The 27,416-nt window shown below is 47.5% G+C and overlaps 1 protein-coding gene across 2 annotated transcripts in view; it reads right to left on the minus strand.

Annotated features, from left to right (window-relative positions):
- u2af1 (U2 small nuclear RNA auxiliary factor 1) overlaps positions 1-27,416 on the minus strand; it is a 288,331-nt gene that overhangs the window by 44,607 nt on the left and 216,308 nt on the right. Inside the window, exons 1-3 of one of the 2 annotated variants that reach the window (XM_078233100.1) lie at positions 26,684-26,753; positions 25,711-25,777; positions 20,566-20,615 (exon numbers count right to left, since the gene is read on the minus strand). In XM_078233100.1, the coding sequence (XP_078089226.1) occupies positions 20,566-20,595 (30 nt within the window). In that variant the 5' untranslated portion in view covers positions 20,596-20,615; positions 25,711-25,777; positions 26,684-26,753. Of the gene's footprint in view, positions 1-20,565; positions 20,616-25,710; positions 25,782-26,683; positions 26,754-27,416 lie in introns of those variants that run through there. The other variant, XM_078233101.1, reaches the window with a different exon arrangement.

Raw genomic sequence — 27,416 nt, forward strand, 5'->3', positions numbered from 1 at the left:
GCCAGGGACCCGGGTTCACTGCTGCCTCACAGCGCCAGGGACCCGGGTTCACTGCTGCCTCACAGCGCCAGGGACCCGGGTTCACTGCTCCCTCACAGCCCCAGGGACCCGGGTTCACTGCTGCCTCACAGTACCAGGGACCCGGGTTCACTGCTGCCTCACAGCGCCAGGGACCCGGGTTCACTGCTGCCTCACAGCGCCAGGGACCCGGGTTCACTGCTGCCTCCCAGCGCCAGGGACCCGGGTTCACTGCTGCCTCACAGCGCCAGGGACCCGGGTTCACTGCTCCCTCACAGCCCCAGGGACCCGGGTTCACTGCTCCCTCACAGCGCCAGGGACCCGGGTTCACTGCTCCCTCACAGCCCAGGGACCCGGGTTCACTGCTGCCTCACAGCGCCAGGGACCCGGGTTCACTGCTCCCTCACAGCGCCAGGGACCCGGGTTCACTGCTGCCTCACAGCGCCAGGGACCCGGGTTCACTGCTGCCTCACAGCGCCAGGGACCCGGGTTCACTGCTGTCTCACAGCGTCAGGGACCCGGGTTCACTGCTGCCTCACAGAGCCAGGGACCCGGGTTCACTGCTACCCCCCAGCCCCAGGGACCCGGGTTCACTGCTCCCTCACAGCGCCAGGGACCCGGGTTCACTGCTGCCTCACAGTGCCAGGGACCCGGGTTCACTGCTCCCTCACAGCGCCAGGGACCCGGGTTCACTGCTCCCTCACAGCGCCAGGGACCCGGGTTCACTGCTCCCTCACAGCGCCAGGGACCCGGGTTCACTGCTGCCTCACAGCGCCAGGGACCCGGGTTCACTGCTCCCTCACAGCGCCAGGGACCCGGGTTCACTGCTGCCTCACAGCGCCAGGGACCCGGGTTCACTGCTCCCTCACAGCGCCAGGGACCCGGGTTCACTGCTGCCTCACAGCGCCAGGGACCCGGGTTCACTGCTGCCTCACAGCGCCAGGGACCCGGGTTCACTGCTGCCTCACAGCGCCAGGGACCCGGGTTCACTGCTGCCCCCCAGCCCCAGGGACCCGGGTTCACTGCTGCCTCACAGCGCCAGGGACCCGGGTTCACTGCTACCTCACAGCGCCAGGGACCCGGGTTCACTGCTGCCCCCCAGCCCCAGGGACCCGGGTTCACTGCTGCCCCCCAGCCCCAGGGACCCGGGTTCACTGCTGCCTCACAGCGCCAGGGACCCGGGTTCACTGCTGCCTCACAGCGCCAGGGACCCGGGTTCACTGCTGCCTCACAGCGCCAGGGACCCGGGTTCACTGCTGCCTCACAGCCCCAGGGACCCGGGTTCACTGCTGCCTCACAGCGCCAGGGACCCGGGTTCACTGCTGCCTCACAGCGCCAGGCCCGGGTTCACTGCTGCCTCACAGCGCCAGGGACCCGGGTTCACTGCTGCCTCACACCCCCAGGGACCCGGGTTCACTGCTGCCTCACAGCGCCAGGGACCCGGGTTCACTGCTGCCTCACAGCGCCAGGGACCCGGGTTCACTGCTGCCTCACAGCGCCAGGGACCCGGGTTCACAGCTGCCTCACAGCACCAGGGACCCGGGTTCACTGCTGCCCCCCAGCCCCAGGGACCCGGGTTCACTGCTGCCTCACAGTGCCAGGGACCCGGGTTCACTGCTGCCTCACAGCGCCAGGGACCCGGGTTCACTGCTGCCTCACAGCGCCAGGGACCCGGGTTCACTGCTGCCTCACAGCGCCAGGGACCCGGGTTCACTGCTGCCTCACAGCGCCAGGGACCCGGGTTCACAGCTGCCTCACAGCACCAGGGACCCGGGTTCACTGCTGCCCCCCAGCCCCAGGGACCCGGGTTCACTGCTGCCTCACAGTGCCAGGGACCCGGGTTCACTGCTGCCTCACAGCGCCAGGGACCCGGGTTCACTGCTGCCTCACAGCGCCAGGGACCCGGGTTCACTGCTGCCTCACAGCGCCAGGGACCCGGGTTCACTGCTGCCTCACAGCGCCAGGGACCCGGGTTCACTGCTGCCTCACAGCGCCAGGGACCCGGGTTCGATTCCCAGCTTGGGTCACTGTCTGTGCGGAGTCTGCTCGGGTTTCCTCCGAGTGCTCCGATTTCCTCCCAGTCTGAAAGACGTGCTGGTTAGGTACATTGACCCAAACAGGCGCTGGAGTGTGGCGACTAGGGTAATTTTATACGAACTTCATGGCAGTGTTAATGTAAGCCTTACTTGTAACTAATAAATAAACTTTAACTTTTATTTGTGTATTGAAAAGAAAAATGCAATGTTAGGAGATATTCCTTTTGCCTGCAGAGGACATATTCCTAAATATGAAAATATGTAGCTTCCAGCAAGCCTAAATGCAAGCCTGACAGATAATCTAAAATTGTTTGTTAGTGTAATTCTGAGCAAACTAAGGATTGTTCAGCAAATGCTGTCTAATCACAGAAACACATCCAATTTTAAACGTTCTGAAATAAAAGCAAAATACTGCAGATGTTGGAAATTAAAACAGAAAACTCAGGCCTGGCAGTATCTGTGGAGCAAAAGAATTATTGTTTGGGATCCAAGTATTCTGCAGAAGAATCATTCAGCATTATGTGCTTTTATTATGGAGTTTTGCAAGCATGGGTTGGTTGAGTATACACAGTAAGGAGTCTAACAACACCAGGTTAAAGTCCAACAGGTTTATTTGGTAGCAAACGCCACATCTGCTGTGGCGTTTGCGACCAAATAAACCTGTTGGACTTTAACCTGGCGTTGTTAGACTCCTTACTGTGTTTACCCCAGTCCAACGCCGGTATTTCCACATCTTGGTTGAGTATAGTCAGCACTCTGTTGCAAACAGCCAAAGGGAGGTGCTAGAACATAGAACATTACAGTGCAGTACAGGCCCTTCGGCCCTCGATGTTGCGCCGACCAGTGAAACCAATCTAAAGCCCCTCTAATCTACACTATTCCAATATCATCCATATGTTTCTCCAATGACCATTTAAATGCCCTTAATGTTGGCGAGTCCACTACTGTTGCAGGCAGGGCATTCCATGCCCTTGCTACTCTTGAGTAAAGAACCTACCTCTAACATCTGTCCTATATCTATCACCCCTCAATTTAAAGTTTTGTCACCTCGTGCTGGCCATCACCATCCGAGGAAAAAGGCTCTCACTGTCCACCCGATCTAATCCTCTTGCATGCCTCTATTAAGTCACCTCTTAACCTTCTTCTCTCTAACGAAAACAGCCTCAAGTCCCTCAGCCTTTCCTCATAAGACCTTCCCACCATACCAGGCAACATCCTGGTAAATCTCCTCTGCACCCTTTCCAATGCTTCCACATCCTTCCTATAATGCGGTGACCAGAACTGTACGCAATACTCCAAGTGCAGCCGCACCAGAGTTTTGTACAGCTGCAACATGACCTCATGCCTCCGAAACTCAATCCCTCTACCAATAAAAGCTAACACACCGTACGCCTTCTTAACTACCCTATCAACCTGGGTGCGAACTTTCAGGCATCTATGCACATGGACACCGAGATCTCTCTGCTTATCCACACTACCAAGTATCTTACCATTAGCCCAGTACTCTGTATTCCTGTTACTCCTTCCAAAGTGAATCACCTCACACTTTTCCGCATTAAACTCCATTTGCCACCTCAGCCCAGCTCTGCAGCTTATCTATGTTCCTCTGTAACCTGCAACATCCTTCCGCACTGTCCACAACTCCACCGACTTCAGTGTCATCCGCAAATTTACTAACCCATCCTTCTACACCCTCATCCAGGTCATTTATAAAAATGACAAACAGCAGTGGCCCCAAAACAGATCCTTGCAGAACACCACTAGTAACTGAACTCCAGGATGAACATTTCCCATCAACCACCACCCTCTGTCTTCTTACAGCTAGCCAATTTCTGATCCAAACCACTAAATCACCCTCAATCCCATGTGTCCGTATTTTCTGCAATAGCTTACCGTGGGGAACCTTATCAAACACTTTACTGAAATCCATATACATCACATCAACTGCTTTATCCTCATCCACCTCTTTGGTCACCTTCTCAAAGAACTCAATAAGGTTTGTGAGGCACGACCTACCCTTCACAAAACCGTGTTGACTATCCGTAATCAAATTATTCCTTTCTAGATGCTTATAAATCCTATCTCTTATAATCCTTTCCAAAACTTTGCCCACAACAGAAGTAAGGCTCACCGGTCTATAATTACCAGGGTTGTCTCTACTCCACTTCTTGAACAAGGGGACAACATTTGCTATCCTCCAGTCTTCTGGCACTATTCCTGTAGACAATGACGACATAAAGATCAAAGCCAAAGGCTCTGCAATCTCCTCCCTAGCCTCCCAGAGAATCCTAGGATAAATCCCATCCGGCCCAGGGGACTTGTCTATTTTCACACTTTCCAGAATTGCTAACACCTCCTCCTTATGAACCTCAATCCCATCCAGTCCAACAGCCTGCATCTCAGTACTCCCCTCGACAACATTGTCTTCTTCCTGTGTGAATACTAACGAAAAATATTCATTTAGCGCCTCTCCTATCTCTTCGGACTCCATGCACAACTTCCCATACTGTCCTTGACTGGCCCTAATCTTACCCTAGTCATTCTTTTATTCCTGACATACCTATAGAAAGCTTTAGGCTTTTCCTTGATCCTACCTGCCAAAGACTTCTCATGTCCCCTCCTGGCTCTTCTTAGCTCTCTCTTTAGGTCCTTCCTGGCTAACTTGTAATTCTCAAGCGCCCAGAGCCTTCATAGAACATAGAACATAGAATGCCACAGCACAAACAGGCCCTTCGGCCCACAAGTTGCGCCGATCACATCCCCACCTCTAGGCCTATCTATAGCCCTCAATCCCATTAAATCCCATGTACTCATCCAGAAGTCTCTTAAAAGACCCCAACGAGTTTGCCTCCACCACCACCGACGTCAGCCGATTCCACTCACCCACCACCCTCTGAGTGAAAAACTTACCCCTGACATCTCCTCTGTACCTACCCCCCAGCACCTTAAACCTGTGTCCTCTCGTAGCAACCATTTCAGCCCTTGGAAATAGCCTCTGAGAGTCTACCCTATCCAGACCTCTCAACATCTTGTAAACCTCTATCAGGTCACCTCTCATCCTTCGTCTCTCCAGGGAGAAGAGACCAAGCTCCCTCAACCTATCCTCATAAGGCATGCCCCCCAATCCAGGCAACATCCTTGTAAATCTCCTCTGCACCCTTTCAATGGCTTCAACATCTTTCCTGTAATGAGGTGACCAGAACTGCGCGCAGTACTCCAAGTGGGGTCTAACCAGGGTCCTATAAAGCTGCAGCATTATCTCCCGACTCCTAAACTCAATCCCTCGATTAATGAAGGCCAGTACGCCGTACGCCTTCTTGACCGCATCCTCCACCTGCGAGGCCGATTTAAGAGTCCTATGGACCCGGACCCCAAGGTCCTTCTGATCCTCTACACTGCTAAGAATGGTACCCTTCATATTATACTGCTGCTTCATCCCATTGGATCTGCCAAAATGGATCACCACACACTTATCCGGGTTGAAGTCCATCTGCCACTTCTCCGCCCAGTCTTGCATTCTATGTCTCGCTGCAACTTCTGACATCCCTCCAAACTATCCACAACACCACCTACCTTGGTGTCGTCAGCAAACTTACCAACCCATCCCTCCACTTCCTCATCCAGGTCATTTATGAAAATGACAAACAGCAAGGGTCCCAGAACAGATCCCTGGGGCACTCCACTGGTCACTGACCTCCATGCAGAGAAAGACCCCTCCACAGCCACTCTCTGCCTTCTGCAGGCAAGCCAGTTCTGGATCCACAAGGCAACAGCCCCTTGGATCCCATGCCCTCTCACTTTCTCAAGAAGTCTTGCATGGGGGACCTTATCGATCGCCTTGCTGAAGTCCATATAGACCACATCCACCGCTCTTCCTTCGTCAATGTGTTTGGTCACATTTTCAAAGAACTCAACCAGGCTCGTAAGGCACGACCTGCCCTTGACAAAGCCGTGCTGACTACTTTTGATCATACTAAACTTCTCTAGATGATCATAAATCCTGTCTCTCAGGATCCTCTCCATCAACTTACCAACCACTGAGGTTAGACTCACCGGTCGGTAATTTCCCGGGCTGTCCCTGTTCCCTTTCTTGAATATAGGGACCACACCTCATCTTTACGCAAGTCTCCTTCTTCCTCTTCACAAGAGATTAAACTTCTTTAGTAAACCACGGTTCCCTCACTCGACCACTTCCTCCCTGCCTGACAGGTACATAGTTATCAAGGACACCCAGTAGCTGTTCCTTGAACAAGCTCCACATCTCAATTGTGCCCATCCCCTGCAGTTTCCTTCCCCATCCTATGCATCCTAAATCTCGCCTAATCGCATCATCATTTCCTTTCCCCCAGCTATAACTCTTGCCCTGTGGTATATACCTATCCTTTTCCATCGCTAAAGTAAACGTAATCGAATTGTGGTCACTGTCACCAAAGTGCTCACTTACCTCCAAATCTAACACCTGGCCTGGTTCATTACCCAGTACCAAATCCAATGTGGCCTCGCCTCTTGCTGGCCCATCTACATACTGTGTCAGGAACCCCTCCTGCACACATTGGACAAAAACCGACCCCTCTAAGGTACTCGAACTATAGCTTTTCCAGTCAATATTTGTAAAGTTAAAGTCCCCCATAACAACTACCCTGTTATTTTCGCTCCTATCCAGAATCATCTTTGCAATCCTTTCCTCTACATCTCTGGAACTTTTCGGAGGCCTATAGAAAACTCCCAACAGGGTGACCTCTCCTTTCCTGTTTCTAACCTCAGCCCATACTACCTCAGTAGACGAGTCCTCATCAAACGTCCTTTCTGTCACCGTAATACTGTCCTTGACTAACAATGCCACACCTCCCCTGATCTTACTGAAACATCTAAACCCCGGAACCTGCAACAACCATTCCTGTCCCTGCTCTATCCATGTCTCCGAAATGGCCACAACATCGAAGTCCCATGTACCAACCCATGCTGCAAGTTCACCCACCTTATTCCGGATGCTCCTGGTGTTGAAGTAGACACACTTCAAACCACCTTCCTGCCTGCCGGTACACTCCTGCGACCTTGAAACCTTATTCCTGACCTCACTACTCTGTTTGTTTGATATAATCCATCAGTCGTTAGAACGTACATCCTATTCACCCAGCATCACACTGGCACTGAAAGTCACATGCCATTTTACTCATTTGTATGTAGATAGAATATCTTTTTGGTTTGATGGCAGCTTTCTGTTATTGGATAACCCCGTACATAGAGATGGAGAGAGTGCAGAATGTAGTGTTACAGTCATAGCTAGGGTGTAGAGAAAGATCAACTTAATGCAGGGTAAGGTCCATCACATTCTCAGACATTACATTCCAGATCCTAACCACTCAGTGAAGATGTCATTATTGCTTCTTTTCTCAATTACTTTAATACTTTGCCCTCTTGCTCTCAACATCTTCATGAATGGGAACAGATTTCTCATTTACCCTGTCCAGACCCATGATTGTGAATACCTCTGTCAAGTGTCCTTTCAGCCTTTTTTTGCCAAGGAAGGCTCTTTCTGGACCTGAATTAGCTTTACTCCTTTTGATTGTTCATATGCCTGTATAAGACTTGAGATTCTCTTATGTCAGCTGCCAGTCCTAATGTCTCCAATCTATCTTTGAGTTTGTATCTATATATGCCCTGTTTGTGAACAGAACTCCCACTTACCTGACAAAGGAGCAGCGCTCCGAAAGCTTGTGGCTTGTGCTACCAAATAAACGCGTTGGACTTTAACCTGGTGTTGTGAGACTTCTTACTGTCCAATCTATCTTCACAGCTCAGTTTCCTCATCTCTGGAACCAATTTCTGAAAATATTTTCTGTGCTCTCTCCAATGCCTTCACGTGTGGCAGCCTGAACTAGACAATATGCCAGTTAAGGCTAAACTATTGTCTTATCCAAATTTAACACAAACCCCTTGCTCTTGAACTCTATACCCCTACCAATGAAATCTATGATTGTGTGCTTTATTAACCATGTTCTCAACCTGTCCTATCAGACATATACACAAAGGTCCCTCTGCTCCTGCACCCCCTTTAAAATTATTCCCAGCAAAATTAATTATTTCACACATCTCTGCGTTGAACTTCGTCTGCCATCAGTCTGGCATTTCAGCAATTTGTCTATATCCTTTTGAAGTTTGAGGCTTTTCCCAGGATGGTAATGTCAATTATAAGAGGGCGCAAGTTCAAGGTGAGAGGGGGAAAGTTTGAGAGAGATGTGTGGGGAAGTTTTTCATGCAGAGAGTGGTGGGTGTCTGGAACGCGCTGCCAGAGATGGTGGTGGAAACAGGCACATTAGCAACATTTAAGAGGCATCTGGATGGGTCCATGGATAGGGAGGGAACAGAGGGATAGGGATCGAGTAAGGGCAGAAGGTTTTTTTTAAAGTTTAGTTAGGAGATCATTGTTGGCACAGGCTTGGAGGGCCGTAGGGTCTGTTTCTGTGCTGTACTTTTCTGTTCTTTGTAGCTCTACACTACCCTCAGTTTATAATACATCCAAATTTTGCATCAACCACAAGTTTCGAAATTGTGCCCAGCGTTCCCAAATGTAGGCCATTAATAAATACAAAAGCAAAGGTTTAACAACGCTACCATGGAGAACTCCATTACAAACCTTCCTTTGTTTCCTGTCACTGATCCAATTTCATATCTACGTTGTTATTGCTATAACTTTGCTCAGTCTGTTGTGTGCCACTGTATGAAATTTCCACTTGGAAGTCCATGTAAACTACAACAGCAGCAATACCACTGCCAGCCCTCCTGTGACTTCTTCAAAAATGATTTTCCCTTAACAAATCTACGCTGATCTCCCTAATTAATCTTTTGGCCATGAGTATTAATTTTGTCCCAAATTACTGTTTTTAGATGTTTCCCTACCACCAACGTTAAACTGACTTGCTAGATTTATCTTTCCAACATTTTTTGAATAATAGTGTAATGTTTGCATTTCTCCAAATGTCATAGAATCATAGAATCCCTACAGTGCAGAAGGAGGCCATTCGGCCCATCAATCCCACCCAGGCCCTACCCCCACATATTTTACCCGCCAATCCCTCTAACCTACGCATCTCAGGAGTCTAAGGGGCAATTTTTAACCTGGCCAATCAACCTAACCCGCACATCTTTGGACTGTGGGAGGAAACCGGAGCACCCGGAGGAAACCCACGCAGACACGAGGAGAATGTGCAAACTCCACACAGACAGTGACCCGAGCCGGGAATCGAACCCGGGACCCTGGAGCTGTGAAGCAGCAGTGCTAACCACTGTGCTACCGTGCCGCCTGGGTAGTCTGGGACTATTCGAGTGTAAGGAAGTCTAGAAAATTATAGCCAGTGCCTTGCAATTTCCGCTCACTTCCCTCAACATCCATGGATGCATCTCAGCTAGAATCAGAGGGCATAATCTCAGTGTAAGGAGCTGCCCATTTAAGACAGAGATCAGGAGGAATTTCTTCTCTGAGGGGAATGAATCTGTGGAATTCTTTACTGCAGAGGGCTGTGGAGCCTGGGTCAAGTATGTTGAAGGCTGAGACAGACAGATTTTTAATCAGTAAGGGAATTGAGGGTTATAGGGATAAGGTAGAAAGTGGAGTTGAGGATTATCATATCAGATCAGTCTAATCTCATTGAATGGTGGAGCAGACTGGCCTACTTCTGCTTCTACGTTTTATAGTCCTCTGGTCCTGATGCTTTATCAACTTGAGATTGTCTTATATGAGCTGCCAGTCTCTTTTCTCACTCTATCTTTGCTTCTCTTATTTGCGTTTTCATTTACCCTCTTAACATTCTTTGTTCAGCCTAGTTCTCAATTCTGTTACCCACCTTACACTTGTCATTAACACCTTGTCTTCATCTCTGTCTCTTTTGTCATCCAGGGAGCTCTGCAATTGTTTGCCCAGCTTTTCCTTTCATGGGAAAATACCGTGACTTTGTTCATATCATCACTTCTTTGACGATAGCCCATGGTTGAGCTGCCATTTTTCTTTTCAATCCAACTTATTTGGTCGAGATCTATTGCCATTGAAGTTGACTTTCCCCCAGTAATCTTGCTCTAATTGAATTTAATTATTTATTATTGTCAGATGTATTGGGATACAGCGAAAAGTATTGTTTCTTGTGCGGGTTAGGTTGATTGGCCAGGTTAAAAATTGCCCCTTAGAGTCCTGTGATGCGTAGGTTAGTGGGATTAGTGGGTAAATATGTGGGGGTAGGGCCTGGGTGGGATTGTGGTCGGTGCAGACTCGATGGGCCGAATGGCCTCCTTCTGCACTGTAGGGTTTCTATGATGATGATTTCTTTAGGAGAGGGCGATGGCCTAGTGCTATTATCGCTAAACTATTAATCCAGAAACTCAGCTAATGTTCTAGGTCCCGGATTCGAATCCCGTCACGGCAGATGGTGGAATTGGAATTCAATAAAAAATATCTGGAATTAGGAATCTACTGATGACCATGAAACCATTGTCAATTGTCAGAAAAACCCATCTGGTTCACTAATGTCCTTTGGAACAAAGAACAAAGCACAGCACAGGAATAGGCTCTTTGGCCCATCAAGTCTGTGCTAACAGATGCCTCTGTAATCTAATATTTTCTTGCCTCTACGTGGTCCATAGCCCTCTATTCCCTGTCTATTCATGTATCTATCCAGATGCCTCGAATATTGTTACATGTTTGTTCAACCTTTCTTCATAGTCCATATCCTCCAAACCAGGCAACATCCTGGTAAATCTTTTCTGCATCCTTTCCAATGCATCAACATCCTTCTGGTAGTGTGGCAAGCAGAATTATACACAATACTCCTTTAGGGAAGAAAATCTGCCGTCCTTACCTGGTCTGGCTTACATGTGACTCCAGAGCCACAGCAATGTGGCTGACTCTCACTGCCCTCCAAGGGCAATAATGCTGGTGAAGCAGTAACACCCATGTCCCACGAATGAATAAAAAGAATACATACAAAAAAAACCATTCAGAGAGTACATAAGGCAGAAGGAGAGGGTGCCTAATAGTTACCAACAGGGGGAGGAGAAAGGTCAACTTAATAAGAGGTAGGTCCATTCAAAAATCTGATGGCAGCAGGGATGAAGCCGTTCTCGAGTCAGTTGGTACATGACCTTAGACTTTTGTATCTTTTTCCCGATGGAAGAAGGTGGAAGAGAGAATGTCCGGGGTCCGTGTGGTCCTTAATTATGTTGGCTGCTTTTCCCGAGGCAACCTTGTAGTGTAGGCAAAGTCAATTGATGTGAGGCTGGTTTGAGTGATGGACTGGGTTTCATTCACAACCCTTTGTAGTTTCTTGCAGTCTTGGTCAGAACAGAAAGCATACCAAGCTGTGATGGATCCGGAAAGGGTGCTTTCTATGGTGCATCTGTAAAAGCTGGTGAAAATCGTAGTGGACATGCTGAATTTCCATAGCCTCCTGAGAAAGTAGAGGCATTGGTGGGCTTTCTTTACTAGAGTGTCGGCGTGGAGACCAGAACAGGTTGTTTGGTGATCTGGACATCTAGAAACTTGAAGCTCTCGATCATTTCCACTTCATCCCCATTGATGTAGACAGGGCCATGTGCCCCCACTACGTTTCTGAAGTCAATGACTATCTCTTTTGTTTTACTGATATTGAAGGAGAGATTGTCATCGCACCAGTTCACCAGATTCTCTATCTCATTTCTGTACCCCGTCTCGTCATTGTTTGAGATCCAACCCACTATGGTGGTGTTGTCTGCAAACTTGAAAATCGAGTTGGAGGGGAATTTGGCCGCACAGTCATAGGTGTATAAGGAGTATAGCAGGGGGCTGAGAACACAGCCTTGTGGGGCACCGGTGGTATCATTACCTATCCTTACTGATTGTGGTCTGTGGGTTAGGCAGTCTAGGATCCAGTCGCATATCCCTCTATTCACATCCTATTCATGTACTTGTGAAGACGCCCCTTAAAAGTCACTACTGTATCTGCTTCCACTATCTCCCGACACTCAACACTTCCTTTTTCTATATATTGACATTCTCTAGAGCGTTCACACACCCATCCCTGACCTCAATATCCGGAATGTCCTTCTCCTTGGTGAATACCGATATAAAATACTCATTAAGGATCTCACCCACTTCCTGTGGTTCCACGCATAACTTCTCTCCATTGTCCTTGAGTGGGCCTACTCTTTCTTTTGTTACCCTCTTGCTCCTAATATATGTATGAAAAGCCTTGGGATTCTCCTTGACCCTGTTTGCTAAAGACTTTCATGGCCTCTTTTAGCCCTCCTAATTCCATAGAAACATAGAAAAACTACAACACAAACAGGCCCTTCGGCCCACAAGTTGTGCCGAACACATCCCCACCTTCTAGACCTACCTATAACCCTCCATCCCATTAAGCTCCATGTACTCATCCAGGAGTCTCTTAAAAGACCCTATTGAGTTCGCCTCCACCACCCCTGACGGCAGCCGATTCCACGCGCCCACCAACCTCTGTGTGAAAAACTTACCCCCAACATCTCCCCTGTACCTACCTACCAGCACCTTAAACCCGTGTCCTCTCGTAGCAGACATTTCCACTCTGGGAAAAAGCCTCTGAGTCCACCCGACCTATGCCTCTCAACATCTTATACACCTCTATTAGGTCTCCTCTCATCCTTCGTCTCTCCAAGGAGAAAAGACCGAGCTCCCTCAGCCTATCCTCATAAGGCATGCCACTCAATCCAGGCAACATCCTTGTAAATCTCCTCTGCACCCTTTCAATCTTTTCCACATCCTTCCTATAGTGAGGCGACCAGAACTGAGCACAGTACTCCAAGTGGGGTCTGACGAGGGTCTTATATAGCTGCATCATTATCCCCGGACTCCTAAACTCAATCCCTCGATTGATAAAGGCCAGCACACCATACGCCTTCTTAACCACCTCCTCCACCTGCGGGGCCGATTTCAGAGTCCTATGGACCCGGACCCCAAGGTCCTTCTGATCCTCTACCGTACTAAGAGTCTTTCCCTTTATATTGTACTCCTTCATCCCATTTGTCCTACCAAAATGGACCACGATGCATTTATCTGGGTTGAAGTCCATCTGCCACTTCTCCGCCCAGTCTTGCATCCTATCTATGTCCCTCTTACTTCTGACATCCCTCCAGACTATCCACAACCCCACCAACCTTTGTGTCGTCGGCAAACTTACCAACCCATCCCTTCGCTTCCTCATCCAGGTCATTTACGAAAATGACAAACAGCAAGGGTCCCAGAACAGATCCCTGGGGCACACCACTGGTGACCGACCTCCATTTAGAAAAAGACCCATCTATACCCACTCTCTGCCTCCTTTGGGCAAGCCAGTTCTGGATCCACCGGGCAGCAACCCCTTGGATCCCATGCCCTCTCACTTTTTCTAGAAGCCTTGCATGGGGGACCTTGTCGAACGCCTTGCTAAAATCCATATAAACCACATCTACCGCCTTCCCTTCGTCAATGGGGTTAGTCACATTTTCGAAGAACTCCACCAGGCTCGTAAGGCACGATCTGCCCTTGACAAAGCCATGCTGAGTATTCTTGAGCATACTAAACCTCTCTAAATGCTCATATATCCTGGCCCTCAGGATCTTCTCCATCAGTTTACCAACCACTGAGGTTAGACTCACCGGTCGGTAATTATCTGGGCTATCCCTATTCCCCTTCTTGAAAATAGGAACCACATCCGCAATCCTCCAGCACCTCTCCCGTCTCCATCGACGACGCAAAGATAATCGCCAGAGGCTCTGCAATCTCTTCCCTCGCCTCCCACAGTAACCTGGGGTACATCCCATCCGGACCCGGCGACTTATCTATCTTGATGCCATTCAAAGATTCCAGCACAACCTCTTTCTTAAAGTCCACATACTCAATCCTTTCAGTCCACCGCACGCCCGCAGTACATCCACCCAGGTCCTTCTCCTCTGTGAAAACTGAGGCAAAATACTCATTGAGCACCTCTGCCATTTCTACTGGTTCCGTACAGACTTTCCCGCCTTCACCTTTTATAGGCCCTATTCCGTCACGTCTCATCCTTTTACTCTTCACATATTTATAGAACGCCTTAAGGTTCTCCTTAATCCTACCTGCCAGGGCCTTCTCGTGACCCCTTCTGGCTCTCCTAATTTCCTTCTTTAGTCCTTACAAGCCGTATACTCTTCTAAATCCCTATCTTCGCCAAGCTCTCTGAGCCTTTTGTACGCTTTCCTTTTCTCCTCGACTAGGTCCCGCACAGCTTTCGTGCACCATGGTTCCTTTAACCGACCAACACCTCCCTGTCTGCTCGGAACGTTGTCGTGTAGAACTCTAGACAGACATTCCTTGAAAAACTGCCACCTCTCTTCAGTACATTTCCCCGAGAATACCTCCTTCAAATTTACTCCTCTAATTTGCTGTCTAATGTCTTCATATTTCCCCATACTCCATATAAACACTTTCCTAGCTTGCCTGATCCTCTCTTTTTCCAATGCAAGCCTAAAGGAGATAGAGTTATGATCGCTATCCCCAAGATGCTCTCCCACTGAGAGATCTGACACCTGTCCAGGTTCATTGGTCAGTATCAGATCAAGTACAGCCTCTCCTCTTGTAGGCTTGTCCTTCCTACTTCCACTATACTCAAGGGCTTCGTCAGTTTTTAGATGCTTAGACCAGCGAATGCTTCCTTTTACCTTCTGACCAAGCTTAAAATTTCCCTTGTCATCCATGGTTCCCAAATCCGGCCATTTCTATCCTTCATTTTTGCTGGGACATGCCTGTCCTACACTTCAAACAACCGGACTTTAAAAGCCTCCTACATGTCAGACATGGATTTGCCCTCAAATGGCCGCTCCCAATTCGCCTTCCCCAGTTCCTGCCTAATTGGATATATTTGCCCCTCGCCCAATTAAGCACGCTCACCCGGGGGCCGCTCTTGTCCTTATCCATGACTACCCGGAATCTTATGGAATTATGGTTGCTAAGCTCAAAATGCTCCCCCACTGAAACAGCGATCATCTGGCCTGGCTCATTCCCCAATACCAAGTCTAGTATGACCCCCTACCTGGTTGGATTGTCAACATACTGTATCAAAGAGCCCTCCTGAACACCTCTAACAAACTGTTCTCCATCCGAGCCCCTGGCTGTAAGGCAGTCCCAGTCAATACGGGGGAAGTTAAAGTCACCCACCACAACTACCCGGTTGTTGCACCTGTTTCAGCTAAACCAAATAAGTAATTGCCATTTTCTAGTTTATTCATCAGGACAATGCACTAACCAGAGTCAAATTGCCTGGTATAAATTTCAAGCTTGGCAGTTAACTGTCAGTCACCATCAGCTAATGCATTCTTCATGGCAATGCCTTTACCCATCACAGTCCACTTGCCAGCCAATTAGCACTCTCTTTTCATGCAGTGTGAAGTTGTTGCTTCTTCTTGCATTGGTATCCTTGAGATTGTCCTGATGAGTTCAAGACAGAAAGCTTCGAAACAAATTCTTTTTTCAGCAATCCTAAGCAGCCACTCTCCTATTAGTTAGTGGCTGCTCATGGCTGGGACAGATATAGTAAATAGAATTTTTAAAAATGTGTACGGATCACCCTCCTCAAGCAAGTTAACTGATCTCAGGCAAGATGTAGATGAGTTAAATGTGGTGAGCACCTTGGGATAAGATTCTACTGGAAATGCAAACTGTATAAAATTTAGCTCTAATCTCATAGAATCATAGAAACCCTACAGTGCAGAAAGAGGCCATTCGGCCCCTCGAGTCTGCACCGACCACAATCCCACCCAGGCCCTACCCCCATATCCCTACATATTTACCCACTAATCCCTCTAACTTACGCATCCCAGGACACCAAGGGCAATTTTAGCATGGCCAATCAACCTAACCCGCACATCTTTGGACTGTGGGAGGAAACAGGAGCACCCGGAGGAAACCCACGCAGACACGAGGAGAATGTGCAAACTCCACACAGACAGTGACCCAAGCCGGGAATCGAACCCAGGTCCCTGGAGCTGTAAAGCAGCAGTGCTAACCACTGTGCTACCGTGCCGCCCTCATCTCATCTGGTCTTCTGAGTTTAAAAAGGCTGAGCTGATCGAGGTGGAAGAAGATTTTACCACAGAACTGTAGGACAACATTGGAATATTTCGGAAAATGTGCACAATGGCACAGAACGTACACTGCATTTAAAAATAAACCACAGTTTAGGAATGCCTACAGGCCATTCGGCCCAACCAGTCCTGCCAGATGGTAACAAGTTCGATATTCTTACCACTCCTTGGATGCAGTTCTTCTGAATTTTTTTGTTAACATTTTACATTGATGATTTTCTCCAGAGGATTCATTCTTCTCACACTCACTCATCAAAATTTTAAAGACTTCCGTTTCAAGCGAGAAGAGACCCAGCCTGCCAATCCTTTCCTGAGGTGGCATCATTCTTAAAATCTTCTTGGTCTCTATACTTTTTATAGCAACCAGCGCTACACACAATACAGTGTGCTCTGATCAACATTAAACACAGCTTCAATGTAACTTCAACTTTTCAGTTCAATCCCCCTGGGGGTAAAACCTAGTGCATGCTTTTTTTGTGGGCATGATAATCTGTCACACGACTTTTAGTGATTGATGTATTTGCATTCAGAGATCCCCTAGTTTCTCTACAGCATCAAGACTTGCACCTTTCAAGTTTTAGGAGAGGCCGTGGCATAGTCATTGGACTAGTAACCCAGAGTAATGCTTTGGGGACCCGGCTTCAAATCCCACTACAGCAGGTGGTGAAATTTGAATTCAATAAAAATCTGGAATTAAAAGTCGAATGATGACCATGAGGCCATTATCGAAAAATCTCTCTCTGAAGTTGGAGACTGAAATCTGTCAGGAGATAAGTTTCTTTCTTAGAGATTCTGCTGTATGAGAGTGGATCTTTCTCGGAGAGTTGCTGTTTTGAAAACTGCTGTCTGGATCTCTGTCCAGAAGTGTTAAAAGGCTGAAATTCCAGCAGCATGTGAGCATACTTGTTTTTGTGCTAATCAATTCTGAAGAAGGGTATATGTCTATGGTGTATTGTTTTAAATTGGAAAAAGAGATAGCTAGTTGTTAAGGATTATACTTTGTCACATCTAAATATTTTAACTGGTAAAGGCTATGCTAATTCTATTATATTCTAACTGTGTTCTTACATAAAGTTTTCGTTTTGAGAAAAGCTTCCTAGTGGGTCACTTGAATCAGACTTGGAGTGAAACACCCTTCGCTCACCCTAATGCCAAAATCAAATGCAAAACTTGGGGTCCAGGCTAACTTTATAATATACGTTGAAGCTTCTGGTCTGGGCCTCAAGAGGAAACATGAGGAAATGTTGGTAGGCTGAGCTAAAACAAATAGTAAAATGTTCTTCAAACATATTGACGGTAAAAGATTAGTGAAGGATAGAGTGGGGTCTATCAGGGACAAGCAGGATAAACTGCTCACTGAAGCGGAGGGTATGGCAGAGATATTAAATGAGTACCGTGCTTCTGTCTTTACCAATTAGACAATGTGACAATGGTCTAGTTGAAAGTGTGAGCAGCTGAACAGTATAGTGATAGATAAAGAAGACGTGCTAAAAGGACTGGCAGCACTCCAGGTAGAGAAGTCACTAGGCTCAGATGGGATGCATCCTAGATTGCGGAGAGGGGTAAGGAAACAAATTGCAGAATCATTGACCGAAATTTTGCAGACATCTCTGAACACAGGATTAGTCCCAGGGTCATCGGAGGATTGCAAATAAATCCCTGCAGTGCAGAGGGAGGCCATTCGGCCCATTGAGTCTGCACCAACCACAATCCCACCCAGGCCCTGTTCCCGTAACCCCTCATATTTACCCCAGTAATCCCATTGACACTAGGGTTAATTTAGCATGGCCAATCAACCTAACCTGCACATCTTTGGACTATGGGACGAAACCAGAGCACCCGAAGGAAAAGCACAAGACACGAGGTGAATGTGCAAACCCCACATAGACAGTGACCCGAGGCCAGAATTGAACCCGGGTCCCTGGCATTGTGAGGCAGCAGTGCTAACCACTGTGCCACCATTGTTTAAGAAAGGGGCAAAGGATATTGACATCAATAACGGGAAAACTGATGGAGGCCATAATATCGGATAAGATAAATATACAGAGAAAAATAATTAATACTAGACAGTCAACATGGCTTTGTTAAGGGCAGGTCATGTCTGACAAACTTAATTGCGTTCTTTGATGAGATGACACAGCCAGTGGATGGGGGAATGCCGTGGGTGTTGTATATTTGGACTTTCAGAAAACATTTGATACAGTGCCACAAGGCAGGTTGGTTAACAAATTAGAAATGCTTGGGGTTGATGGGTCCTTGGCAGCATGGATTAGAAGTTGGGCAAGAAATAGGAAACAGAAGGCAGGTAGAGATGGGCATTTCAGACTGGAGATGAGTTGAAAGTGGTGTTCCCCATGGATCAGTGTTGGGACCCTTGCTTTTTCTGATTTATGTAATTAATTTAGAGATGACTTTTGAGGACAAAATCTCTAAATTTGCAGATGATAGTAAGCTAGGGAGAATAGTGAATTGAGGGTGACGCTGAGCATTCAAAGGGACATTGACAAGTTGGCCAAGTGGCCAGACACCCAGCAGATGAATTTCAATGCAGCGAAATGCGAGATAATGCACGTTGGTAGAAGAAGCATGAGGAGACAATCCAGGCCCAATGGTACAGCTTTTGAGGGGAGTACAGGAGCAGAGGAACCTCGGGATTCAAGAGCAGAATTCTCCAAAGGTGGCCAGGCAAGTTCATACAGTTAATAAGGCTCATAGGATTCTTGGGTTTATAATTACAGGCATAGAATATAAAAGCAAGGAAGTGATGTTCAACCTCTGCAAATCATCAATCAGACTACATTTGGAGCAATGTTCAGTTCTGGGCACTTTATTTAAGGAAGAATGTTAAAGCCCTAGAAAGAGTGCAAAGGAGATTTATTAGAATGACACCAGGAATGAGGAATTTGATACACAAGGAAATATTAGAGAAATTTGGCTTATTCTCCTTTGAGCAGAGAAGATCAAGAGGTGACATTATTGAGGTGTTCAAAAGTATGAACAATTCTGACAGGGTAAAGGATATTCTGTTTCCATTAGTTGGTATTTCAGTGACTATGGGTTGCAATTTCAAGATGACCAGCAAGAGCGCTAGGAGTGAGATGAGGAGAAACTTCTTTACTCAGTTGTTGGGATTTGGAATGTGCTGCCTGGGAGAGTGGCAGAGGTGGATTCCATTGGAGGTTTAAAAGGGAACTGGAAACATACATGAAAACGATTAATTTATAGAGCTACGGAGATGGAGCTGGAGAACGGGACTAGCTGGTGGCTCTTTCAATAACTGGCACAGACATGATGGGCCGAATGGCCTCCTTCTGTGCTGGAAAATTCTATGATTCTAAGTGTGAGAAACAATTTAAAATTGTTTTAACCCTAACCCTTAATAATTTTAAAGACGAAAAAGAGAAAACTAGATGATCAGAACCAATAGCAAAAGAAAGAGTGCAGTAAAGAGAATCTTTAAAGACAATGTTGAACCGCCAGAGTTGTCAATTTGTAAGTGATAAAAACACAAGTTCTAACAACTATTTTGCATCAGTAATTAGTAAACGAAGTGGCAGAGGGGAAATTAATCCTGACAGGTTGAGAAGGACAAGCCATGTGATAAAAGCAAATTACTACAGGTGCTGGAATCTCAAACCGAAAGAGAAAATGCTGGAAAATCTCAGCAGTCTGACAGCATCCGTAAGGAGAGAAAAGAGCTGACGTTTCAAGTACAGATGGCCTTTCGTCAAAGCATCTGGTCATCTGGACTTGAAACGTCAGCTCTTTTCTTTCCTTATAGATGCTGCCAGACCTGCTGAGATTTTCCAGCGTTTTCTCTTTTGGTTTCAAGCCATATACTCGATAAAAGGAAAATCTTAAATAAATTTGAAGAGCCAGGGATGAGATATAAAATCAACATCTGAGATTTAATGAAGCCAGGAGAACTCGCTTCACGGTTGTCAGACCCTGGAATTCACTTCCAAGGTTAGGAGTTACAGCAGAAACGGTGTCAACATCCAAGATTAGATTGGATAGCTACAAGAAATGAAAGGAGCTGAAGGTGATACAGGACAGTTAAATGTAATTCAGACTGTTTGATTATGGAGGACAAACAATGATCGATTAGGCTGAATGACCTCTTTCCACCTTGACCCAAAGGCAGATCTTTGCCCCCTTTGTCTCGAATTTATATCTAAAAGAAACAAAAACTCCTCTCCCAATAATGCAAATGCATTTATATTCTCTGAAATCTTGGTCCAAATTGTGGACAACTTTGTTTTCTAGGGTTAGATTCCCAACAGCTGATATCTTGGACAATCAACAACACTCTGTTGGAAGAATGAAACAGATATATTTACTGCAAGAAAAGCAGGTACCCGTTCCATATCATCTGTCACTCAACTGTACATAAATCAAGAAAGCAGGCACTTACCTCAAAGAACTCATCATAATGTTCTTGCATTTCAACATCACCAACAGCACCTAACGAGAGACACAAATTGGCAAGCTTCATACAGTCACACTTATCAAACCCCACACCATAACAAAACTGCAGTATCTGATTGCCCTTATACAAATCAAACCAAACACAAAACTCGGAAATACATTCTTCCACCATATAGACTGAAACACAAGCCTTTTTCACCCTAGTATACTCCAAATATAGCTTGGTGTTTAAAGCCTTTCCGCACCCGTCTGACTGAGCAGGATATTACAGCTCTCATTACAGACACATTCTGTATTTAGGGGACAAATTTTCCGCCCCACTAAAATGAAAACGGGCAGCACAGCTCAGATTAATTTTACAATTCAGGATATTCAAAAATGCCAATTCAACATTAAATAAAGGGCAAACAAACGCCAGGCTTCAATGGCATTCAGTGTGAGATTCTCAATGCCAGGTGATCTATAGCCGGTTGCCCCATGACACAGGAAACATTTGGTTTGAAATTTGTCATTACAGATCTCCAAAAATTTGACAGTATGTGCCACAGTTCATGTTCGGCACAGTACGTGCCACTTCCTGCGGGGGAGGGGGGACAGTACGTGCCACCTTCCTGCGGGGGAGGGGGGACAGTACGTGCCACTTCCTGCGGGGGAGGGGGGACAGTACGTGCCACTTCCTGCGGGGGAGGGGGGACAGTACGTGCCACTTCCTGCGGGGGAGGGGGGACAGTACGTGCCACTTCCTGCGGGGGAGGGGGGACAGTACGTGCCACTTCCTGCGGGGGAGGGGGGACAGTACGTGCCACTTCCTGCGGGGGAGGGGGGACAGTACGTGCCACTTCCTGCGGGGGAGGGGGGACAGTACGTGCCACTTCCTGCGGGGGAGGGTGGACAGTACGTGCCACTTCCTGCGGGGGAGGGGGGACAGTACGTGCCACTTCCTGCGGGGGAGGGGGGACAGTACGTGCCACTTCCTGCGGGGGAGGGGGGACAGTACGTGCCACTTCCTGCGGGGGAGGGGGGACAGTACGTGCCACTTCCTGCGGGGGAGGGGGGACAGTACGTGCCACTTCCTGCGGGGGAGGGGGGACAGTACGTGCCACTTCCTGCGGGGGAGGGGGGACAGTACGTGCCACTTCCTGCGGGGGAGGGGGGACAGTACGTGCCACTTCCTGCGGGGGAGGGGGGACAGTACGTGCCACTTCCTGCGGGGGAGGGGGGACAGTACGTGCCACTTCCTGCGGGGGAGGGGGGACAGTACGTGCCACTTCCTGCGGGGGAGGGGGGACAGTACGTGCCACTTCCTGCGGGGAGGGGGGACAGTACGTGCCACTTCCTGCGGGGGAGGGGGGACAGTACGTGCCACTTCCTGCGGGGCAGGGGGGACAGTACGTGCCACTTCCTGCGGGGCAGGGGGGACAGTACGTGCCACTTCCTGCGGGGGAGGGGGGACAGTACGTGCCACTTCCTGCGGGGCAGGGGGGACAGTACGTGCCACTTCCTGCGGGGCAGGGGGGACAGTACGTGCCACTTCCTGCGGGGCAGGGGGGACAGTACGTGCCACTTCCTGCGGGGCAGGGGGGACAGTACGTGCCACTTCCTGCGGGGCAGGGGGGACAGTACGTGCCACTTCCTGCGGGGCAGGGGGGACAGTACGTGCCACTTCCTGCGGGGCAGGGGAGACAGTACGTGCCACTTCCTGCGGGGCAGGGGAGACAGTACGTGCCACTTCCTGCGGGGCAGGGGAGACAGTACGTGCCACTTCCTGCGGGGCAGGGGAGACAGTACGTGCCACTTCCTGCGGGGCAGGGGAGACAGTACGTGCCACTTCCTGCGGGGCAGGGGAGACAGTACGTGCCACTTCCTGCGGGGCAGGGGAGACAGTACGTGCCACTTCCTGCGGGGCAGGGGAGACAGTACGTGCCACTTCCTGCGGGGCAGGGGAGACAGTACGTGCCACTTCCTGCGGGGCAGGGGAGACAGTACGTGCCACTTCCTGCGGGCAGGGGAGACAGTACGTGCCACTTCCTGCGGGGCAGGGGAGACAGTACGTGCCACTTCCTGCGGGGGAGGGGAGACAGTATATGTCACTTCCTGCAGGGCAGGGGAGACAGTACGTGCCACTTCCTGCGGGGGAGGGAGACAGTACGTGTCACTTCCTGCAGGGCAGGGAGACAGTATATGTCACTGTTCCTGCTTATATGGGAAGTTGGGAAATATTTGTCGCTGTCCGTTTGTGTGGGAATATTCTGAGCATGTCATTTTTCCTACTTCTACAGGTGTGGAGTTATTGTTGGGCTAATCAATGCTGCAGATATAGGTGACAACCTATCGTTTCTCTGTCACAGATTCCCTTCTAGTCTCCTGTAAGATCAGATAACATTATCTGAGTGCAGCTCAAAATAAGACACTGCTTTGTCTCTAAACTCCGGCTACATGTGTGTCAGCAGACAATGACCACTCAGGACTCTACCAACTGTTTTTGCAAACATCAGAATGGGGACAGGCAATGACACAAACACACCGAGGTTTCTGAATTAAAGAACTTACACCAAAGTAATATAAACGACAATGGAAACATAGAATAGAAGCCTACTACACAAGACCAGTTTGTGTTTAATCTGCACCTTTATGATGCAATGGGACATTATCCATCCAATAATACAAGTTTGCCAAACTGAAATGGACCTGGTCAATCGAGGACCACTGCAGCTTCTGTATTCATTGCCAACTGATCACATTCTGCCTACAATCTTTAGATTTCACACTCCAGATGGATCCAAGTCAAGTCCAGACCTGTTTAGTTATTGTTTGTCTCCTTGCCCTTGTATCAATCTTTAGCAGAAAGGTAATCTGATCTAAGCCTCAGTCAAGCCGAGCTTCCTAACAAAGAACAGTGAGGATGTCCTTTCTGCTCAGTGAAGAGAGTAGGCCAACTGCCAAAAGCCAACTGCCTTGCCCAGCCCCAGTCAAGGCCAAAACCCTCACCTAAGGAATTGCAGCTGCAAAATGCAGATCTCTTCACTCCATGGGATCTAGCACCACTCGCGCCCAGAGTCTTATGCTGACAAATCAGAGGCGATTTTGCCTCAACCTTGACTTTTTTTGGAACACAGCAGTAATTTTCATTTATATCTTCTCAGGAATGGATTTTAGTTACATATGTCTTTCCCATAATCATTAAATTGCTATCCTACAGTCAAAAGGTTTTAAGGGTGGGGCATTAACTATTCTGGCTAGAGATTTGAGTAAGGGACCCCGTGTGGAAAACAGACCTCAGAAACCTTCCCAGCCAGCATGTTTATGCATTCAGCATTTGTCTACCAAGATCCCAGACACTGAGCTGGGCCTTTTTATGGTGGTGCAGAACAGCTTTGCAGAAAATCCCCAGATCTGTACATCTTGGAAACGCTGAATAAGGACCATTCACAGTTACTGGTAACTCCTTGTTTGAGCCATGGAAGAACCAAGCCTGACTTCAAGTGAGCCAGTGCACCATAAACTATGAACAAGGTGTAATTTATCTCATCCTTGATTTTCTGTCTAGTGCAAACGCGCAATTCGACAGTTCATAAAACATATACAAAAAAGGACGAGAGACTCTGGCTCCATGTCAACTTGGGAGAGCTACCACAAAGACCTGCCCTCTGGGGGATAATCTGCCAAATTGCAAGAGGAATTCAAACTCAGTTCATTAATGAAACAATAAAAGCCAGTCTCAGTAATGTGACCAGGAAGCTATCAGATTGCCCTAGAAATCTGCCTGTTTCACTCATGTCTTTCCAGTGACTAAATCTGTTGCCCTTACCCAATCTGATCTAGATTCCAGACCCGCAGCAATTTGGCTGACTCTTAACTGCCCTCTGAAATGGCCTGGCAAGCTACGAGGTTGTATGCAAGGCAGTGGCTCACATCACCACAAAGACAATCAGAAATGGGTAACAGATGATGGCCTTACATCCCATGAATGATTAAAATTGGATGGAATGATTCATGTGATATCGTACACTGAGGCTGCTCCAACATTCAATATCAGCATGGCTTCAAATCCACTCTCCTACCAGCTCCCCATATCACCAGTGAACCTGCTAAGGGAGCAAAATATCTCCCAACGTTTCCATGGAATGCCAACAAAAACAAAAGATTTGAGAGCACAAAACAACAATAATTCAATTGTGCTACCCACACATTACCAGGGACCTGACTAATTGTTATTCAAACTCAAGCTACGATCAGCAAGAGTTTCAGCTCATCTTTCTGTTAGCGTTACTGTGGTTTGTGTCTCTGATCCTTTGATTTCCTAGACCCCACAATGTCTGTGCTGTGGTTGAACACAGCCAAGTTGCACTCAACACAAGAAAACAAGCAGCAGATTTGTTCTGGTTTTGCTATTTATATTGGGAAATAAACCTTGGAAAATACGAGATCTGTGTTGTACCCAAGTGTGGTACAGTTAGCAAATTGAAGATAGTTAAAATTATGGCATCTTGTAAACAACTACATATTCTTCCAGGGGATCCCACCTCTATCATCTACCTTTATCATTTTTTGGCCATTAGTATTGCAGACTGCAATCAGCAAGAACTTCCCATTCCAAGTTCATTTAAGAAATCATTGAAGCCACGTTCCCCATCAATCCTTCTGCTGCATTTCTTCTCCCCCCGCCCCCCACACCCCCAAAACTGCCTTAATTCAAAGAAAAAATCCTGACTCGTCACTGTAGCTGAGCTTCCTGCTGCCTACCATAGGTAACCTCAGAACAGAAGTTGCAGGTGAATAACTTCACTAGGTCACTTCTGCACTGAATGCTCTGTTCTGACCTTGGTTCCAAGGCTTAGGCAGCACCACAATACAAAGACACCTGGTGCAACCTACCTGCCTCTGGATCAAGCTCAGTCAGATCATGAAACTCCAAGCTGAAAGGGGTTTTCAACTATTCACTTAATTTACACCCGAACATACATCAGACATCCTTACTCTCAGTCACCTGGTTGAGAAAATTGCAAGTTCACACATATACTAGACTTTGCTCAAACTATATCATTACAAAGTACGGAATAGGATGACAAAACACACACCCTCCTGACTATAAATACAACTAGACAACCTGCAAATGCATTTGTTAACTTACAGTGGAAACCGTCTGCTGTCTGGGTACAGTTTTGAGGGTTACGGTATAAGTTCAAGAGCGCAATGGTCTGAAATACAAAACGTAACAGGTTTTGACACCACATCTCTAAAAATATTCAACTTAAAACCTACTTCACGCCCTTTGACTTGAGAGTAGACTGCAAATGGGGAGCTGAAAAGAAAAAAAGTTAATCCCTGCAGAGTGATGAATCTTCATTTTCATCAGAAGCTAGCTGAAAAAGCTGTGAAGACATGGAGATATCATGATATAACAGCAGCAGGACCACCAGCTCACATCTCACAATCAGAAATTTGCCAAAGGTGGAAACTCACAAATATGCATTAGAGTGAGCACCATCTACAAAACCATTTATTTTCTGATGCATTTTGTTTTAAACACGTCAGGAAGTGCAGCCACAGGACCACTGAAATTAGCAGCTTTACCACTACAGACCTCGAGTTCAGTCAATGCAGGAAAAACTGTCCTACTTGTAATTTTATACCATGAGATCCCCACAAATTTGAGAATTGAGGTTATTCGGAATCAGAATACTGGTCTTGAGTTGTTGGCATATCTCAGCAATGCATGGTCTGAAAAGCCTCTACTTACCCAGTGCAAGCTGATATTACTGAACCACCTCCAGCACCAAACCTGGTGCCTCGAAGCCACTGCTTTTAGCACTCACTAACCAGGGTTTGATGTTTTCGGAGACATTCTCTTTATGTCAAATTAATTATGCCCAATTATCCCAACTGGGATAGGACATACTGGTGCCCTAGGAGACTGTGCCAACCTATGTGCACACTTAGCGATTTGAATAGCAGTGCTTGTTGGGAAATGATCAAGCCCTGGATCAATGTCAACATAATGGTTACGCCTCATCTTTGCTCGAGCTGGCCTCAAATCAGGAAAGACCAACAGATACTGCTCTACAAAACGGCCAAAACCCCAGATCTCCAATGGTGGGACTTACAGTGTGAGCCGTCTGCCGTCTGTGCACTATTTTGGGGATTACGATAGATGTTTTGAATCAAGATGGTCTGCAGAAGAAAAAAAGGAAATCCCATTGGCTGCTGCACATAATGTAGAGGACTGCAGAGTGGAGAGAACTCTGATATGATCATAAACATTCATGAGGCTACCCAGCATACAGCTCTATGCAACACGGCAGCCAAGAGGTAGACGCAGCAATTGGAAAGGAAGTTTTCATTGGGTTGGAAATACAAGTTACTTTGTGTCAGTGTTCCTTAGCTTGGCTAGTTTTACAACCTGATCATGGGGACTGCACTTTGTTCCCCTCCCCAGGTTGGGCAAGTTCAAGTGCTTATATGGAAATCTCCACTCCAACCACTACTCTCAAAGTTAAAATGAAATCAGTTGCAATTGTCTTTATAACCAGCAGCAGCAGCATGTGAGGGAGTGATGAGAGTGTCCCTGCAGCCCAAACCTGAACAGGCATGCTATTGCTGAATAGTCACTAAGTTCAATAAACGTGGACATGTTGGAAAAGTTGCTTGCAGTTATCATCTTAAAATGGATGCAGATGGGATCATGCCAAGAGCAAAAAGCAATACATTTCTGAAACTCAACTTAATCTGCAATCAGAGGGAACGAATCTGTTGGGTGGGTCAGAAGGGAGGTTGTGATGGAATTCAAAAGCAAGGATGACCACAACATATCCTTCCCTGGAACTGAAGTAAAACTTG

Source organism: Mustelus asterias, chromosome 17 (assembly GCF_964213995.1).
Source record: "Mustelus asterias chromosome 17, sMusAst1.hap1.1, whole genome shotgun sequence".
Classification (NCBI taxonomy): domain Eukaryota; kingdom Metazoa; phylum Chordata; class Chondrichthyes; order Carcharhiniformes; family Triakidae; genus Mustelus; species Mustelus asterias.